Below are 16,586 nucleotides of genomic sequence, written 5' to 3'. Positions count from 1 at the left end.
CATCTGGGAATACTGATCTTTTAGGATTAACCACTCGATGAAAGACATTAAATAACACTTTTGGGTTATGCAAATTCTTATCTATTATATCAGCAAAGTATTCAATTTTAGCTGCTTTAGCAGCAGCACTTTGTAAAGTAAACAAGCAATTCTTGTATATATCAAGAGAAACATGCAGAGTATCCGATTTCCATTTGCCTTCTGCTTTACGGCATTCCCTTCTCAACGAGCGAGTATGAGGGTTCAGCCATGGTATGATCTACCTTTAGCAACTTTAGGGTAGAAAGGAATTCAGAATGTTTGAGCATGTCAAGCTAAACAATTCTGTTAGTTCCTCTGTATTAAGACCATGGACCTACTTATCTGAAATAGATCTGGCTGGAGATTCTAGAGAAGCTTTGGCGAATTCCCCGGCAGTAGAAGGGGTTAATGCACAAACAAAAAATACCTCCTTCAGCACAATAGGGAGTTGGAAGGGATGTAGAACATCAAACATAATGAACATATGGTCGGACACTCCGCTTTCCTTAATATTGATGTTGCAAACAGTTATCCCTAAAGAAAGAACAAGATCGATGGTATACCCATATGTATGAGTGGGTCCGTTAACATCTTGGACAAGGTTAAAAGAGTCACAGAGTTGCGTAAATTCCTTCACCAGTTGATGCCGAGGGCAACACACGTGTATATTAAAATCACCCAAAATCAAGAATTTGTCAACTAAAGGGACTACTTTAGACAAAAAGGTTAAAAACTCTTCTATAATGTCTTTGTTATATTTTGATGGCCTATAAATAAGGGCACACATCACTGGATTAGAATTTCAACAAACAAACACAAAAATTAATAATTTTATGCATTGATGAACCTGTGATGGTTTCTGTGGTGGGGAAGAAACGTAAGCCATCGAAATCGTATCATCTACATGAGGAGATTAAGAAGATGACTATTTTATTGCATTAAAGAGACCCGTTTAATTCATTTTAGGAGTGATGACAGACTGAATGTATTTTTAGTCCAGTGCATATATGTAAATTAGTATTGTATTGAGTTCACAGTCTGTCATATGTGGATCAGCACACTTTGTTGTGTATTTTCAACAGTTTCAATATGAAAAATAACTTTTAAATTGATTCAATGGATTTATTTCATTTTGGGGGAAAAATTATCCGTTTTTATTATACATCTTTTAAAATCAAAATCTGGCTTTGTATTTTTTATGTTACTAAAATCTAAAGATGCTATGTGAAACTTTAAAACAGAAAATAGTGGTTTTCATCTTGCCACTTTCATCTTAAAGAATACACATTTATAGCGTTTTGGAACCAAACTCTTCATATGTATTATGTTATTTTTGTCTTTTATTATTGTGTAAGTGGTGCACGACCAGGGCCCGCCCAAGCCTTTACGGGGCCTTAAGCAGAGTTTTATTTGGGGGTCCCCCTGTGCCCCCAATTCAATCGACTATGGTCAATGTTTGAATATTTGCATGCACACTTTAAATCTAACACATCCAATTCCATTAGTCATAGCTGTGTTTGGGATGTAGAAATGTCATAAAAACAAAGACACATAAACCTGGCATTACTTTAAAGTCAGGTGGGTGTAAAACCTCTGAAAATGGTTTTGGTGTAAATTGTTATTGTTTCATTTATACATCTTATTATTTAATTTACTAATGTCCTTCAGAAGATTTAAAAATACATTAATGTTTTTCAGGAAATTAAATATAATATTTTTTACATCAAAACCATTTTCAGAGGTTTCGCATAGGGATGCTCCGATCCACCTTTTTTGCTTCCGATACCGATTTCGATACCTGAGATTCAGTATTGGCCGATACTGAGTACCGATCCGATACTAAGGTAACATTTATAAATTATATTATTATATATAATATTATAAATATTACTTAATAAACTGTGTGCATTGCTGTGCAAGACATCAGGCTCGACTTATAATTAATTTCCTGACCCGTAAAACAAAATAACAAACAAATGATTCACAAATTTAGTTAATTATTTATTAAACCAGCAAAATAAGACAAAATGTTCACTATCTTAAACTTGAAATTCAAAATTAAAGTCAAATTAAGCAGCTGAATAAAACAACAGCTTCACTAGCTTGACTAACAGGTATAAATTAATGGAAACAAAATCTCTTAATAACTGTTATGTGCCAATATAATTTAAAAATCAATGCACAATAAACATTAAAGCAGCTGAAATTGAGCAAAAAAGGAATAGCTTTACTGCTTTAGATATTCAAACAGGAATCAGTTCTTTTTAATGCTTTAGTCATTAAAGCAAAGTCCAATAAACTAAGCTAAAGTTTAGTGGAAATCAAATTTAACATCCAACACGAAAGATAAATAAAACACTAGCTTCCCTAGCTTGGTAAAACTGCACATGTAAAAATAAACGGAAAAAGATATAATAGTTTAGTTGGTGCAAATAGAAATTCATTATCAAATTATCCCCAAAACTCAGCGCATTGACATCTTTATTTTTTTCCGTATACGTGTTTGCAGACTTTTTGGTACAGTTCAGGTCTCAGTTAAATATTTACGCTTCACCATGTCGTACCGCGGCTCCAGGTGGTTTATAAGGAGTCTGAAGCCATTGTTCGCAACGACGGACAGCGGTTGCAAATCCATAAATATGAAATTCAGTATGCTTTCAGTGATTTTCGCTGCTTTCACACTACCAGATGGAAATTTCAGAATTCTTTCCGCTGTCTCCTCCAAAGTTAGCTGCTTCGTACCGTCTCGTTTTAGTTTCTTCAGCTTATTGAACTCGGCGTGCTTAAATTAGTAGCATTATAATGAACAGCTTTATCACCACCCCTCGGAACATTTACTTCGCATGTATTGCATCAGCGGTGTAACTTGTTGGCGTAGCTGTTCTAAAATAAATCTAAATGGCAGATATTTTTTGTCGCTCCATGCTGTTCGCTGCTCAATGTAAGCTATGTTCGCTTGTTCACGCGCACTACGTACAGAGCACGTTGCTAGCGTATGATGTCACACGCTTTGCAAAGCACAGCCACGAGAGAGTTAAAGCGCCGGTGTCTCCAGGAACTTTTACATCGCCTAGCAGAAATTTTATGTCAGCTAGATCGGGTATCGGTGCAATTTGTCACAGATACCTGATCTAGAATTTTATTCAGTATCGACGCCGTTTTCCGATACAAATATCGGATCGGAGCATCCCTAGTTTCGCACCCATTTAAATGAATCGTGTTGACTTTGTGGGCAGCACTGAATGTGCCTATCTATTATAAGAGCTGTGTATTTGTCTCTTGATTGTCCTCAATGTAAAAAGAGAAATCTCAACATCATACAGTTAATGCTGGACATGAGTCAAATATCCAGAAATGCTGAAAAAGCAAAGATTGTGGAGGACCTAGATAATTTTTCATAAGATCGGTGGACAGTCTAATGACTCATGACAAACAAGAAACCCTTAACTATGACTAAACATAAAAACTGTCATTGATTGTTTAGGTAACATCATAAAGTATTAAGAATCAGGGGCGTCTAAACTTTTGCACTGGGCTATTTTTAGAAATTCTGTTATTATTCTTTAGTGTGGACTTTATGTCAACATTTCTTTAGTGAAATAACTTGCTCAGGGCAGGACTAAATAAAAATTAAACCTTCATTTTAAAAAATACTCTTATTTTTCCAAAGTTTCTGCTTTTTTCAGCATCTGCAAGGGGTCTGTAAACTTTTGCATTCCACTGAATATAAAGAAATTAAAAAATCATGTTTTTTATTATGTGATAATTTTGTTGTTGTGTTTTCTTGTGTTAGTTATCTGCATTTCTTAGTTATACTAATATTATACAAATGATTGATAAGCCAAAGATAAAAAAAAGTGACGTCATTGGTTATTCCTTTGCACGACAGAATATAAATAGTGTTCCGCTGTTACAGTTTTACATATTCCTTACGCATTTAATGCAACTACATTTCTTTCTAGTCAAACAATCAGACCAACATTAAACAGCCAGACAAGCAAACCATACTTGGTCTTTCTTCTCTGTGCACATTGGATTTGTGAACCTGCACTGAAGGATTCAAGGTGTAACTGTTGTGTTATGTTTGCAGGAGAGGGAAAATTCTACAAGTTTGCAACTCAAACAACTACAAACTATCCATGGCAATACTGGAATTCTGACTGTAGTTGACCGTTTTTCTAAATGCTGTCAACTAATTCCTCTGCCCGTGTTGCTGAATATGTGCAGAACCCCCTTACCAAGCCTGCCACTGGTATGACACCTTTTCAATTTGTGCAACTCTTTCCTTCCTACAGACCCTACAGAACTCCCAGCTGTCAGCTCAAGGCTAGAGAGGAGAGAGAATGTTTGGAACCAAGCTCACATGCAACAACAAAAGGGCCAAAAGAAGGCAAAGGCAGATAACTATCCCCGTCCACAAACTACAGACCCGGACAATGGTTTTGGCTCTTCACCCGAGAGCTCTGTCTTTGACTTCCCTGTCCCACATTAAGCTCCAGGTATGTTGGAATTGTTTTGAACAATTATGCAAATATCTCCAGAATCCTTTCGCTTACAATTCCCTCCTAAGTATCTTAGTGTATCTCCCACTTTATGTGTCCATGCTCAAACCGGCTGGTGATCTTTGAGAAAGGGAGCTGAAGCAGACTGAACAAATTGAACCACCACTGCTGATTGTTGACGGTTAGGAGGCTTATCTGATCAGCTCGATCCTAGAATCTAGGCATCAGGGCCAGGTTATCTAGCACCCACCATTACCCAAACTCTAAAAAATGCTGGGTTATTTGTTTAACCCAACAGCTGGGTTGACCCTGTTGGGTCATTTTGTTCGGTTATTTTCTCAGTGTTGGGTCATTTTTTGAGTAACCCAAACGCTGGGTTACCAGTCGGGTCCAATTGAGTGGCAGCTGATAGAGTAAATCCCTCCCACTCCTCGACGCATCACACAAACTTTACCTTCGCGGGCATTTTGATTCACCTCATCTCGGAAAGCTGTTATTCGGAGAATAAAAGGTATGTTTTACGTGTTTTTAATGTATAAAACTATTACTGTACATCAAAAAAATGCAAAAGTATGCAAAATTCGGCTGTTCGGATTAGGTTTGAAAAGTAACGTTACAATCTAGCTTCGTTAGCTTTGGATAGCTAGTCGTAACGTTATGCCCACGTTGTTCTAACTTACAGCTTTTTAATAATTTAAACTTCCGTTTTGGTCAACATTTCCCTTTGAAATTTCTGCCTCCTTTGAGTCATTTAGTTCAGTAACTTGCGCAACTTGATATTAGTTTAAGGTCGACACGAGAGAGCGTTGTGTCAAAAAACAAACATCCAGCTAATTTTTTTTATAAATACCACTAATGTTCGGTGACGGAACGTAATTTTAAGATTCTTTAGACGAGAATGTAGTCGTTAAAACCTCAAATACGTGATTTATATATAAACATAACGCCTCTTTGAGATTCTGTTAAGACGCTGTCGGAGGTGTGAGCTTCAGGCTATCAGCGGTCGTTGCTCCTCTGAGAGCAGCTCTATTGCTTCGGAAATAGCCGCTAACTCTTAAAACGTTAGTGGTTAACCGTGCAATACAATTAATTTTGGGTATATGAGACGAACAATTGTTGGTCTTTTTATTCTTCTAAGAATAAGTTCTTAGAGTGTGAGTGTGTCGAATTAGTGAAGAGTTGTGTTATCGCTTATAATATTATTTTTTTAAGACTATTTTACTTTCTGTACTAGATCCCACTTTGTGTGGAGTCATTTCCGTTGTCCAGGGCTGTGTTCAGTGCCTCAAAGCATGCATAGGAGATATTGCGCTCATAAAAGATGTAGAGCTGGTTGCAAATGTCCGGCCATCATAGTTTGTGATGTAGGATAGGACATGCCACATTTTACTTGAGTCATCTGAAGTGTTTTGATGTTCCAGTCTTCTCCTGTAAGATGCTGTAGTAGAGTAGGCAGGGCGAGACCGTGGTTCGAGTCCGGTGAGTAATTGTGAATGAGCGCCAGCTGTGCGCACACCGGGCACGAATCACGTAGAAGATAGGGAGCATATAAAAGGAACGAGTGACCGGACCGTCGAAGAGAGAGGACCGGGCCCGGACACATGTTAAGTTTATATTTATGTTCTTGTGTTTTGTAGTTATGTTTTGTTCACCGGCTTTTATTATTTCTGTTATTAAATTTTTAAATGTTTGCCGGTTCCCGCCTCCTTCCTTCCATGTCTAAATCTTATTACAGATGCTTTGGCAGCCTTTATGCCCTTGCGAACATCATATCTTGACTTTTTGTAAGCATCAGAGTGACCAAATTAAATGCAATAAAACGATCATGTGGACTGTACCCATGGCCGCATTAACAATAGGGCTAGGTGGGGCTAAAGCCCCGGGGCCCGAGCAAGGAGGGGGCCCGTGATTGGCTGTGGAGCAGATTGATTACTACTAGCCATCTGATTGCCAAAGCCTTACCACGCCCCCAACAAATTAGCCCTGTTATTTAGTAGCGCTTTGCCGTATATTCCATGCATTATCATGGAATCATTCTCATTAATATTATTGACAAAATTGCGCATTCGCGTTATGATTGGTCAGGTCGATGTCAATCAAACCCCCGTGGGCAGCAGGGCACGGTGAATTGAAACGGCACGTTTGAATTTGATATACCAAATCAAATGCATTTATTTTATATACAACAATTCAGCTTAGGCCTATCAGGCGATGGCTGTCTGCGCCTTATTAGAATATAGCCTACGCATCAACCAATCAATCGCCTCCACTCTTCACTTCATTCTAGACTATTCTTAAAATTGCCACGCAAAAAACAGTCTTCGACAGCTAAAAATGTCATCTTTAAAAAAAAAATTTGCGAGTGGGGCTCAAAAAATGAATTTTTTAAAAGCTAAACAGCAGAGGAAACATGAGCTACTCAGTAAAATCCCAAAACTATCGGGTTATTTTACTAAAGCTGATGATCACGGAGTGGTGGATGTTGGAGCTGATGATAAAGACACAGCGTCATCATCAGCCCCGCCCATTTCAGGTAACTTTTACTGTTAAGTTTGATTATTAACTTGATGGATGTATGATATTGCATTTGTGTCTGATCAAACTATTCGCCTAAAGGGCTGGCAGTGGCGATAGTGCTAATGTGTCCGGTAGAAATATGTCAATTGTGCTGCGCCATCATCATGATGTAAGTTTATAATTTAAACACGTATTTAAGCATTGTTGTATAGATATAAATTATTTTAAACTGCTCAGGCACAATAAGCAGCAGGAGAGGATTCATTTAGTAAATGCTCGTTTTGATACCATGGTGAACTTGAGACGGTTTTTCACAGCGCACTTGGTCTTAAAGTGACAGAAGCTGCTAATAAAGCTGCTGTCGCCATTGTGTCAATAATGTTAATCAAACATCAGAAAGAAAGTAATTTACTTAAAGTAAAGTGCCATAGCCTTGCTCCAGCTACTGAGGAAGAAAAACCTGCAGTCTGTGTTCCCTAATATGGACATAGCTCTTCGTATTTTCTTGACTTTGCCTGTGACTAACGCCAGTGGAGAGCGTTCTTTTTCCAAACTGTCTTTGGTCAAAAACCGTCTTCGTTCATCCATGTTACAAGGGAGACTGAACCATCTTACTTTGATGTCCCTGGAAAATGACATTCTCCGATCCCTTGACTTCAGTTACATTATCAAGGACTTCTCTTTCCGCAAAAGCAGGAAACATTTTTTTTAAGGTAAGCTATTTTCTTAATTGTATATTGTAAAGGAATGGGCAACAGTTATTCTGAATGATTCTAGATTATATTTATGTAAAACAACTTCAGCAGTGTTTTAGAAAAAAGCAGGTTTTTTATCTCTTTCTCTGTAGTTGGTGACGTAAAGTGGTGGGGGGGCCCTGCAGTAACTCATAGCCCCGGGGCCCAGTGAGCTCTTAATGCGGCCCTGACTGTACCATACCTGTACAGTCACCCATGGTTTCCGACTTAAACATGTGCAAATGGTCCTCTGTGGTATGATATTGTCCATGCATGTGCTCATGTATGCTGTAACAGTAGATGTGTATTTATTAGGGCTGTCAATCGAATAAAATATTTAATTGCGATTAATCGCATGATTGTCATGAGTTAACTCGTGATTAATCACACATTTTTATCTGAACTAAATTAACCTTAAATTATTACTTTTTAAGATTTTATTACTCTATTCAACATGGGAATGGGCAATAATGATGCTTTATGCAAATGTATGTTGTTTATTATTAGTTAAACCATACTGGACAGAAGTATGAAGACATGTTTCAAAGGTCATAGAAGATAGAAAAACAACAGGTTTCCATTACTTCTTTCTTTGCAGCTATTGACTGACACAAGCCTGTTTACATTTTCGCACAACAGGGCACTGGGCTATGCTTGAAATGGCCCACTACTTTCCTACATTTTGCCAAGGCGCTGTCAAACCTGCTTTTCTGGAGCGAAACTGTGATAGCTCGGTGGAGGCTGTATGCAAGACATATGCTCAAATGGGAGCTGCCTGTCCGCTGCAGTCATCGGTAGTATATTGGAAGTCAGTGTGCTAATTTTGAGTATAAAATGAGTATAAAACCATAAAAAGCTATGGACACTGAGGGAAGTCCAGTAATCTCCTGTGAGTGCAACCGTGTTTGTCTGTCTTAATGCCTCTTTGACTTCAGCTTGTGGAGTTGTCCATCCGTCTCTGCTGAAAACAATCGAGTGTTGTCTGACTTTGGTGAGGGGGCGGAGAGCTCTCTGCATCAGTTGGATGCTTCGCCATCAAGTGATATTTTAAACTCGACGTGCTGCGGTGATAACTTAATCGAAAATTAATGCATATAACTTTTATCATGTCGACCGAACCATCAGACACCGTTTTATATTGGAATTTTTCGTTCAGAACACCTTTTTCTTTCTCCATTTCTGTTTGCTGCTGCATGTCCATTTCCCAAACTGCGGGCAAGGGTCAAACAGAAAATGCGTGCTGCCTTAAATCGCACGTAAAAAAAAATAGTGCCGTTAAAATTAATTTGCGTTAACCCGCTATTAACGCGATCATTTTGACAGCCCTAGTATTTGTCAATGTACTGACTGAAACGCAAATCAATTTATAACCTTTATATTGAAAAAATCCCATGATTTTTTTATATTCTGTCTCTATCAGTTATAATAAACCTAACATAAAAAGTATAGACCCTTAATTTCTTTGTTACCAGGCAAACTTACAAAATCAGGCAGGGGATCAAATAATTATTTCCCTCACTGTATGTTCATTTGGTAGTCTTTTTAATAATAATAATAATGTTATGAGCCTTTCCCCCTCACACACCCCTAAAGATGATACACAATGTCAGCAGTCTCTTTTATGCCCTTATTTACACATGACAGGAAATGTTTGCAGGGAATACTGAATAGTATTTAATATTACTTGAAATCAACTTGATTAAAAAAGAACAAAATCAAAAGTGGTTTTCAACTTACTTGAGGCATTCATTACTTTTTACAGCAACTTTGAGTCATTGTGCAACTATTCCAAATAAAGACCCCAAAATAGCCACTATTGCAATGAGGATGTCTTGTGTGAAAACATGTGGTGTAATAATGTATTCTTAGAATAAGACATCATGCCAGACTTTCTAATATAAATCTGACAGTGTGAATATAAAATGCATGAAAGAAGATATCTGCTTAATGACACCCTAATGAATGTATCCAAATGTATCAAATATATTTCACAATAAACCTACAATATTATTTGAGGTCCATGATTATTTAGGCATTAAACGTACCTGCAACTCTGATGTCACAGGCAAGTGCCATCTCAAGACCTCCTCCAAGAGCTGCCCCATCAATGGCTGCAATTGTTGGCATGGGTAGATTACCTAAAAAGAGTGTGATTAAAAATAGTCTATTAACCTTCTGAGAAGCTTTTTTTGTCTAAGACCTATAACTAGAGAGCAGGGTGACCATAAGTCAATATAATGATATTTACACAGTATATGTTCAAATGTATATACAATTTAAAGATAGAAAAAAATGTTAATTGAAAGAGAATTGACAATTAAATGGACAACACAATATCACTTAAAAATAATATTAGTTGCGGTCTGTAATGTTTGTTAGTTTCCTTGTGTAGTGATAATGGCAGAGCTCTCTTTCTTTAAGTGTGTCCTGCACAATTTTCCTTACTTTCGTTTTATTCAAACGGTTTTGTACAGTAATTTAGGATGTCACGAACATACTTATTACCACCTAACGCCACCTTGCACATTAGTGATGGGTAATAATAGATCATGACAGATTTTTTACGAGCCTTTCAGTCAAAATGACAGACAATAAAAAAGTGTAGCGCAACCTCTGGTGTGTACGTTTGAAAATGCGTGTGCTGCAGTCAGACAGAGAGAAGTGAGCAGCCTGGGGCCGTCAGTTAAACAGAGTGGATGTAGCAGGGGACGATGAGGGAAGATGAAAAGAACAAATAAATGACAACCTTTTTCTGAATAATGTTAAGGCCAGATCCGTCCGAAAATCATAAGCAATGCTCTGACAAGGAGCCATCAAGCCCTGGTCCATTTATCTTGAGATCTTTTAAGTTTAAATTTCAGTTCACTGAAGAACTTTAAGCACCAACACTTTTTCAGTAAATTACCTTTCTGGTAGATTGGTGCTTCAAATAAAGAACTTTATGTTGACCAGATTGTTAGTTAATCATGCAATCATGCAAACAAGTGCAAAAAGTTAGTCTAGAGCCCTTAGAGGCCCAGTGCTCTGAGGTGGCCCCCCTCAGCTGTCCCGGAGTCAGCTCTTTATGGCGGTCTGGTCATCCCAGACAGCTTGAGGATTTTGAGGTGTACTAGACAGGTTGCAGTCAGCTGTATCTTTGCTAAATAAGTTTTTGTTTGCAATAATACATAGCACTAATGTTCGCTGTGGTGCTGTTTGCCCTGCACAGTGGTTCATATCATTTGTCAGGGACTTGTCAGGGTCAGAAAGAAAGCTCAACGTCAAAAAATACAGAAATAGCCTGAATGAAAACCTGGTTCAGAGCATTCAGAACCTCAGACTGAGCCGAATTTTTGTTCTCCGACAGGACTAAGCACATAGCTAAAACAATGCAAAAGGGGCTAAAAGCGTACCTCTGCCATAAAATGACTTAAATTACTCACCCTAAAGTCTTTTTTCAACCCTATGACCTACATTTATCTCCAGAATGCAAATTAAGACGAAACCATACCTCAAAGTGCAGAAAATAAGGTAATAACGAGCATGCGTCATGCAGTGCACTGTAATTGCGTCACGGTGCTCTCCTGAACGTGCGCTGGAAACTAACACAGAAGTCTGGAAATTTTGATACCGTCTTTATTTTTGTTTGTTTGCGCACAAAACGCATCCTTGTTGCTTTATATCTGTGATTCTCAAACTTTTCCGATCAAGTACCACCTTTAATAAAATGAGCTGTTACAAGTACCACTTAATGACCATCACAGAAAATCATATGAATAAACACTCAAATTAATAGTAGAGCTGTCAATCTTTATCTTTAAACCTCGTCCTCCAATTCAAAATTCTAAAAACACTTTTTATTTACCAGATAATAGTAAGAGACAAAACACTTTTCTGTTGTGCACTGTAAACAGGGCTCTGTAAATGACTTTTATTGGAGATTTATTAACTTTGTAGGAACTTGCAGAAAGACTACAAAGCTGTTAAAGATAAACCATGTGGAAATAATATTTAAGACAGAAGATTAATAAATATATGTGTACATAAACATCAAGACAACAGCTGTATGTAACAAACAGAGACTCTTATTCTTACTTACTGCAGTGGCTCGTCAAAGCAGCACATCAAAACTAAATCGTGGCACCCTTCATTGATTTAACCTTGAGTAGATGCAGAGTCTTGAATTCGTGCTTTACAGCAATAACAACAGCTTTAAACAGCGGTTAAAGTCTAGAATAACATAAAACACTTAATTTACACGCAGCTCATCAGAAGAGAGCGAGATACTCACAAGCATCTGTCTGCTCTCGCTCTATGTTTGAGCTGCCTGTCACACAGCTGAGTTACATCGACCAATGTATATATGTATACAATGTATACAACTATATTAAAATTTCACACAGGCTGAGATGTATTCTGTATTTATCTATCATGTATTAAAAATTTTGGAATTGTTTTTATAACATGAAATGTAAATTAATATATAGTTTTAAATTTTTTGTCGTGTCACGTTCCACAAGGGGTCTCTTTAAGTACCACAGTTTGAGAACCACTGCTTTATACAATTATAGTTGAACCACGGGAGTTACGTGGACTATTTCAAAGATGTCTTTACTCACTTTCAGCACTTTGAAGTTTGGTTATGTTGCAGTCTATGGAGGAGTCAGAAAGCTCCGGAACCTCAACAAAACTATCTTAACTTGCATTCTAGAGATAAATATAAGTCCTAGCCTTTACCACTTTAGAGTGAGTAATTTATGACAGAATATTCATTTTTGGGTGCAGGATCCATTCAAGGAAAACTCTTTCAATGTCCTTATCAGGCCCAGCCAGAGCCTGGGCTTGAACCCTTTTGAACATCTCTGTAGAAATCTGAAAATGTCTGTCTACTGATGGTCCCATCCAACCTGGCAGAGTTTGAGAGGATCTTAGGAGAAGAATGGCAGACAATTGCCAAATTCATATGTGTAAAGCTTGTCCCATCATACCCAGAAAGACTTTGGGCTGTAAAGTTGTTTTACCCTGTGTTAATTCTTATGCATGTACTTATTTCCTTTCAAAAAATAAAAATTTGTGAATGGAGTGTAGATTGATGTAAAAAATGTAACAACATAACAAAATGCGAACAAATGAAGGGGGATGAATACTTTTTTAGGCACTACCTTAGTAGCAGTCTGGTTAAATATTTGACAATATTTAAACTTCTACAAATATGATATTTATTTAAAAAAAAAATTAATGTTATGATTTACCTACCAAGCTCCGTTATTAGGGTCCTTGCTTTAGCAACAAATGGTCCTACTTCACTCTGGTGCATCTTTGCTCTTTCTTTTAAATCTGCACCTGTTTAAACAAACACATGTTGACAACTGAGTGAGTTTGTGTTTTTATGTGTAAATATCTCTTCAGAAGAAGAAGGTGAAATGGAATAAGGGTTAGTCAATTATGAAATAAATAATTTTTAAGGTGGATGCTCGTTCCTCAGGGACCAGAATAAACTTCGTGCCCCTCCAGTGCTGCCCTGACAGCTTACTTCACAAGCATTTCACCGTTTCATTTGAGTATACACTGAAAATGACTTTGAGGCGAGCCGTCAAATACAAGTCTTACAAACAATGGAAAAACCTATATGATAAAACTGTAGAATGCTATATTATTTATTACAAATAGGATTATTTAAATATTATAAATAAAAGTTAATGTGCTTGAAATGATAAAATACTAATTAAATGTAAGCAGATATTTATTTAAAACAAAAGATATACAGTATATAATATATATATTGCATACAGATTTTTATTCTAAAGTTGTAAATAGTTGTACATTTGTACATTTTTATGGATATTTTTCTGTAAGCTTCAAAAACGCTAAAGTATCTAGAATTTTAATATGACAAGGACGTTTTATCTTCTCAGCGGATTTGCACGTATGATCAATGGATATGATTAGCTCTGTGCTATTGTGTCTCTGAACCGTAGAATGATGTCATGGAATTTCTATGGCGTTCAATGGCGTTTTGTGCGTCGGTGTGCACACTCACATAGGCGCCATTTTTTCAGTCACAAGGCGTTTTATAAAAACAAAATTATATTGTTATTGATAAAGGTGTATCGTCGATACATATCATTATAATTTTATCACACAGCCCTATATAATAGAATGTAATTTATACATACATGATTTAATAACCCTTACGAAAATTAACCATGTTTGTTTTGTGGTACAAGTGTAGTAACCATGTTTTTTTGGTGCATTGATTACTTTGGGCAAAACCATGGTTTTACTACTGTAACCATCGTTCACTATGATTTTAATAAAAACATGTTTTTCAAAACCATGGTTATTTTGTGATAACCATTGTTTTACTACAGTTTTAACTGTAGTAAAACCATGGTTTTTCAATATTAACTGTAGAAAAAACATGGTAAATTTTCGTAAGGGAATATAGCAGAAAGAAGTGGGTGTCTACATTTGAATACAAATTTAGTTCTAAAAGAAATAATTATATTTCTGATATTTTTAATACAATCATTTTTTATTGCGTTCCAAAGATGAACGGTGGTCTTATGGTTGTGAAACGACTTGAGGATGAATAATTTATGACAGTATTTTCAGTCTATCCCTGAACTAACCCTTCAAGTGTGCACAGTACATTTTCCCAAAAGGGCCAGAAACTGGTAAGGTTGTAGAGGGGCTGACCAATACACTAAATTTAGCTACTGCCATAGTCACATCTGTTATGTTAAACAACTTTTTTAAGGCAGTGCTAAAATAAAATAACAATGCTCTTATTTTTTCATACATTTTCAACATTTTCCAGATTCTGCAGAGTGAATGTTACCTGTTGACCACAATTGTATATAACTATGTCTTAAAGAAGTTTGTTCAACAATTTAATTTAGTTGTAAATGTTTTGTTTGTTGTATTTTTTTCTAACGCTTAGGTCCTGATTCTCACAATTTACATTTAGTCATTTGGCAGACGCTTTTATCCAAAGCGACTTACAGTGCACTTATTACAGGGACAATCCCCCTGGAGCAACATGTAGTAAAGTGTCTTGCTCAAGGACACACTGGTGGTGGATGCTGGGATCGAACCAGCAACCTTTGATTTACCAGTTCAGTGGTTTAACCCACTAGACCACCATCTCCAGTACAATAGTGAGGGACAACATTAAGTGGTTGACATAAAAAGTTGAATATACTTTTACTTATGTTTACACACAATGACTAAATACCTGCACAGAATATTCCAGGAACAATACTGCATAAGATAACAGTACGCACTTTGCTGTTCTTCTTCACAGACTCAACAGCTTCAGACATCTAGCAAGAAAAAAAAAAGTGATTCCTAGTTCTCATTGTAGTTATGGCCAATTAAATTCGGTAATATTTGTGCCCTTTTGAGAGCAGAGACAGGGAGCGGACACATGGTCTTAATAAGGTATAACTGCAATGCAGGGATCTTCAAAACAGGGCATGGATTCCAAAAGGGAGTGATGCTTTCACTCCCGGTATTTTGATGTCATACAGCGTAGTTATATGCTCTGCAGTGCCGCATGGTGCATGGTAAGAAATTGCTAATAATAATATACATTTTACAACTACTTTTTTCATTCAGACTTGATTTGTGTTGTATTTAAGTGGGTGATGGAACACTAGACAGAGTTAAAATTAACGATGGAACTCTAGACAGAGTTAGAATGGGCTTCTAAATGCAACTATGATTTTGAACTATGAACAAAGATGAAACTTTGCTAATTTTATTATATCTTCATTTCACTTCATTTCCTGTTTTCTTTTATCCCTCTTCATCTCTGGTGGTAAACATTAAAGTGTCTGAAATATATTAAGATCTATCAGTTTTCGCATATGAACAAGATGGAATAACACCAAGGTATCATTTTGGATCAATAACAAAATAGTACAATCTATCAGATCTATAAAGCTACGCATAATTTTGGTGCTCCCGCCCTCATTTGGAGATACCCAGGCTGCAGCTATACCATTCTCCAGGGCCCTGAATTTGGGTCCATTCCTTTACAGGACAATGCTTGCGGTGGTGTTCACATAGTACAATGAATGACCTCAAATGTCAGAGAACAGAGCATAGATTTTCAGATATACCAAAATAAATGAAATTGTTAAACTTACCATTTTAACAAGATTTTTGCTGATGGCATTTTTAGCTTTAGGTCGATCGATCCCAAAAACAACAATCCCTAAAACACGAGAATGTTTTTAAAGCTTAGGACAATTTAGCAATGACATGACAGACTTTCATTCATATTTTTCTAGTTGTCAGGAGACAACAAGATTACAACTTTTCTATAGCAGATTTTAAAAGGTTTGTAATTTCAGTTAAGGTTAGTGAACATATAGTAAACAGGGGGGCAGAGGGACACGTCAAACAATAACACTGTTTTGAGTGGCACCGAACTGTAATGGGACACTGCACGGAGAATTATAGGTATTTTTTTAAATTGCACATGCTGTAGAGTTGGCCAAGACTATAGGCAAAAACAGCAGGAATCTTATGCTTGAAGTCTAAAACCAATTGTGGTATCCGATCTACCTGAGTCATCACCGTCTAAGTATTTAACGATCAGGTCATCTCCAGATTTAACGTCAGAGCTGTATTTTCGTGTCTCTCCAGAAAAGGCATGACGCGCACAGTGCGCCCTATTGTACTGCAATGAATGCAAAACATCTTGAGATATGCTCCCGCTGTCCATAACGCTCATCTGGGGTCTGAGAAACTGAAAGAACGCTCTGTATCTCGTTAATGCCGCCATGTTGCCATTGACTTTCAACTCTGAACTGCGAGTGACGTG

General features: G+C 37.0%; 1 protein-coding gene across 1 annotated transcript in view; it reads right to left on the bottom strand.

Annotated features, from left to right (window-relative positions):
- The window catches only part of auh (AU RNA binding protein/enoyl-CoA hydratase), a 37,731-nt gene extending 21,145 nt beyond the window's left edge, over positions 1-16,586 (bottom strand). Inside the window, exons 1-5 of the mRNA XM_056737091.1 lie at positions 16,328-16,586; positions 15,907-15,974; positions 14,991-15,078; positions 13,010-13,096; positions 9,820-9,912 (exon numbers count right to left, since the gene is read on the bottom strand). Coding sequence (XP_056593069.1) covers positions 9,820-9,912; positions 13,010-13,096; positions 14,991-15,078; positions 15,907-15,974; positions 16,328-16,547 — 556 coding nt within the window. The 5' untranslated portion in view covers positions 16,548-16,586. The remainder of the gene's footprint in view (positions 1-9,819; positions 9,913-13,009; positions 13,097-14,990; positions 15,079-15,906; positions 15,975-16,327) is intronic.

Source organism: Triplophysa dalaica, chromosome 22 (assembly GCF_015846415.1).
Source record: "Triplophysa dalaica isolate WHDGS20190420 chromosome 22, ASM1584641v1, whole genome shotgun sequence".
Lineage (NCBI taxonomy): Eukaryota > Metazoa > Chordata > Actinopteri > Cypriniformes > Nemacheilidae > Triplophysa > Triplophysa dalaica.
The sequence above is the reverse complement of the archived record's forward strand: the minus strand, read 5'-3'. Positions and strand labels throughout refer to the sequence as shown.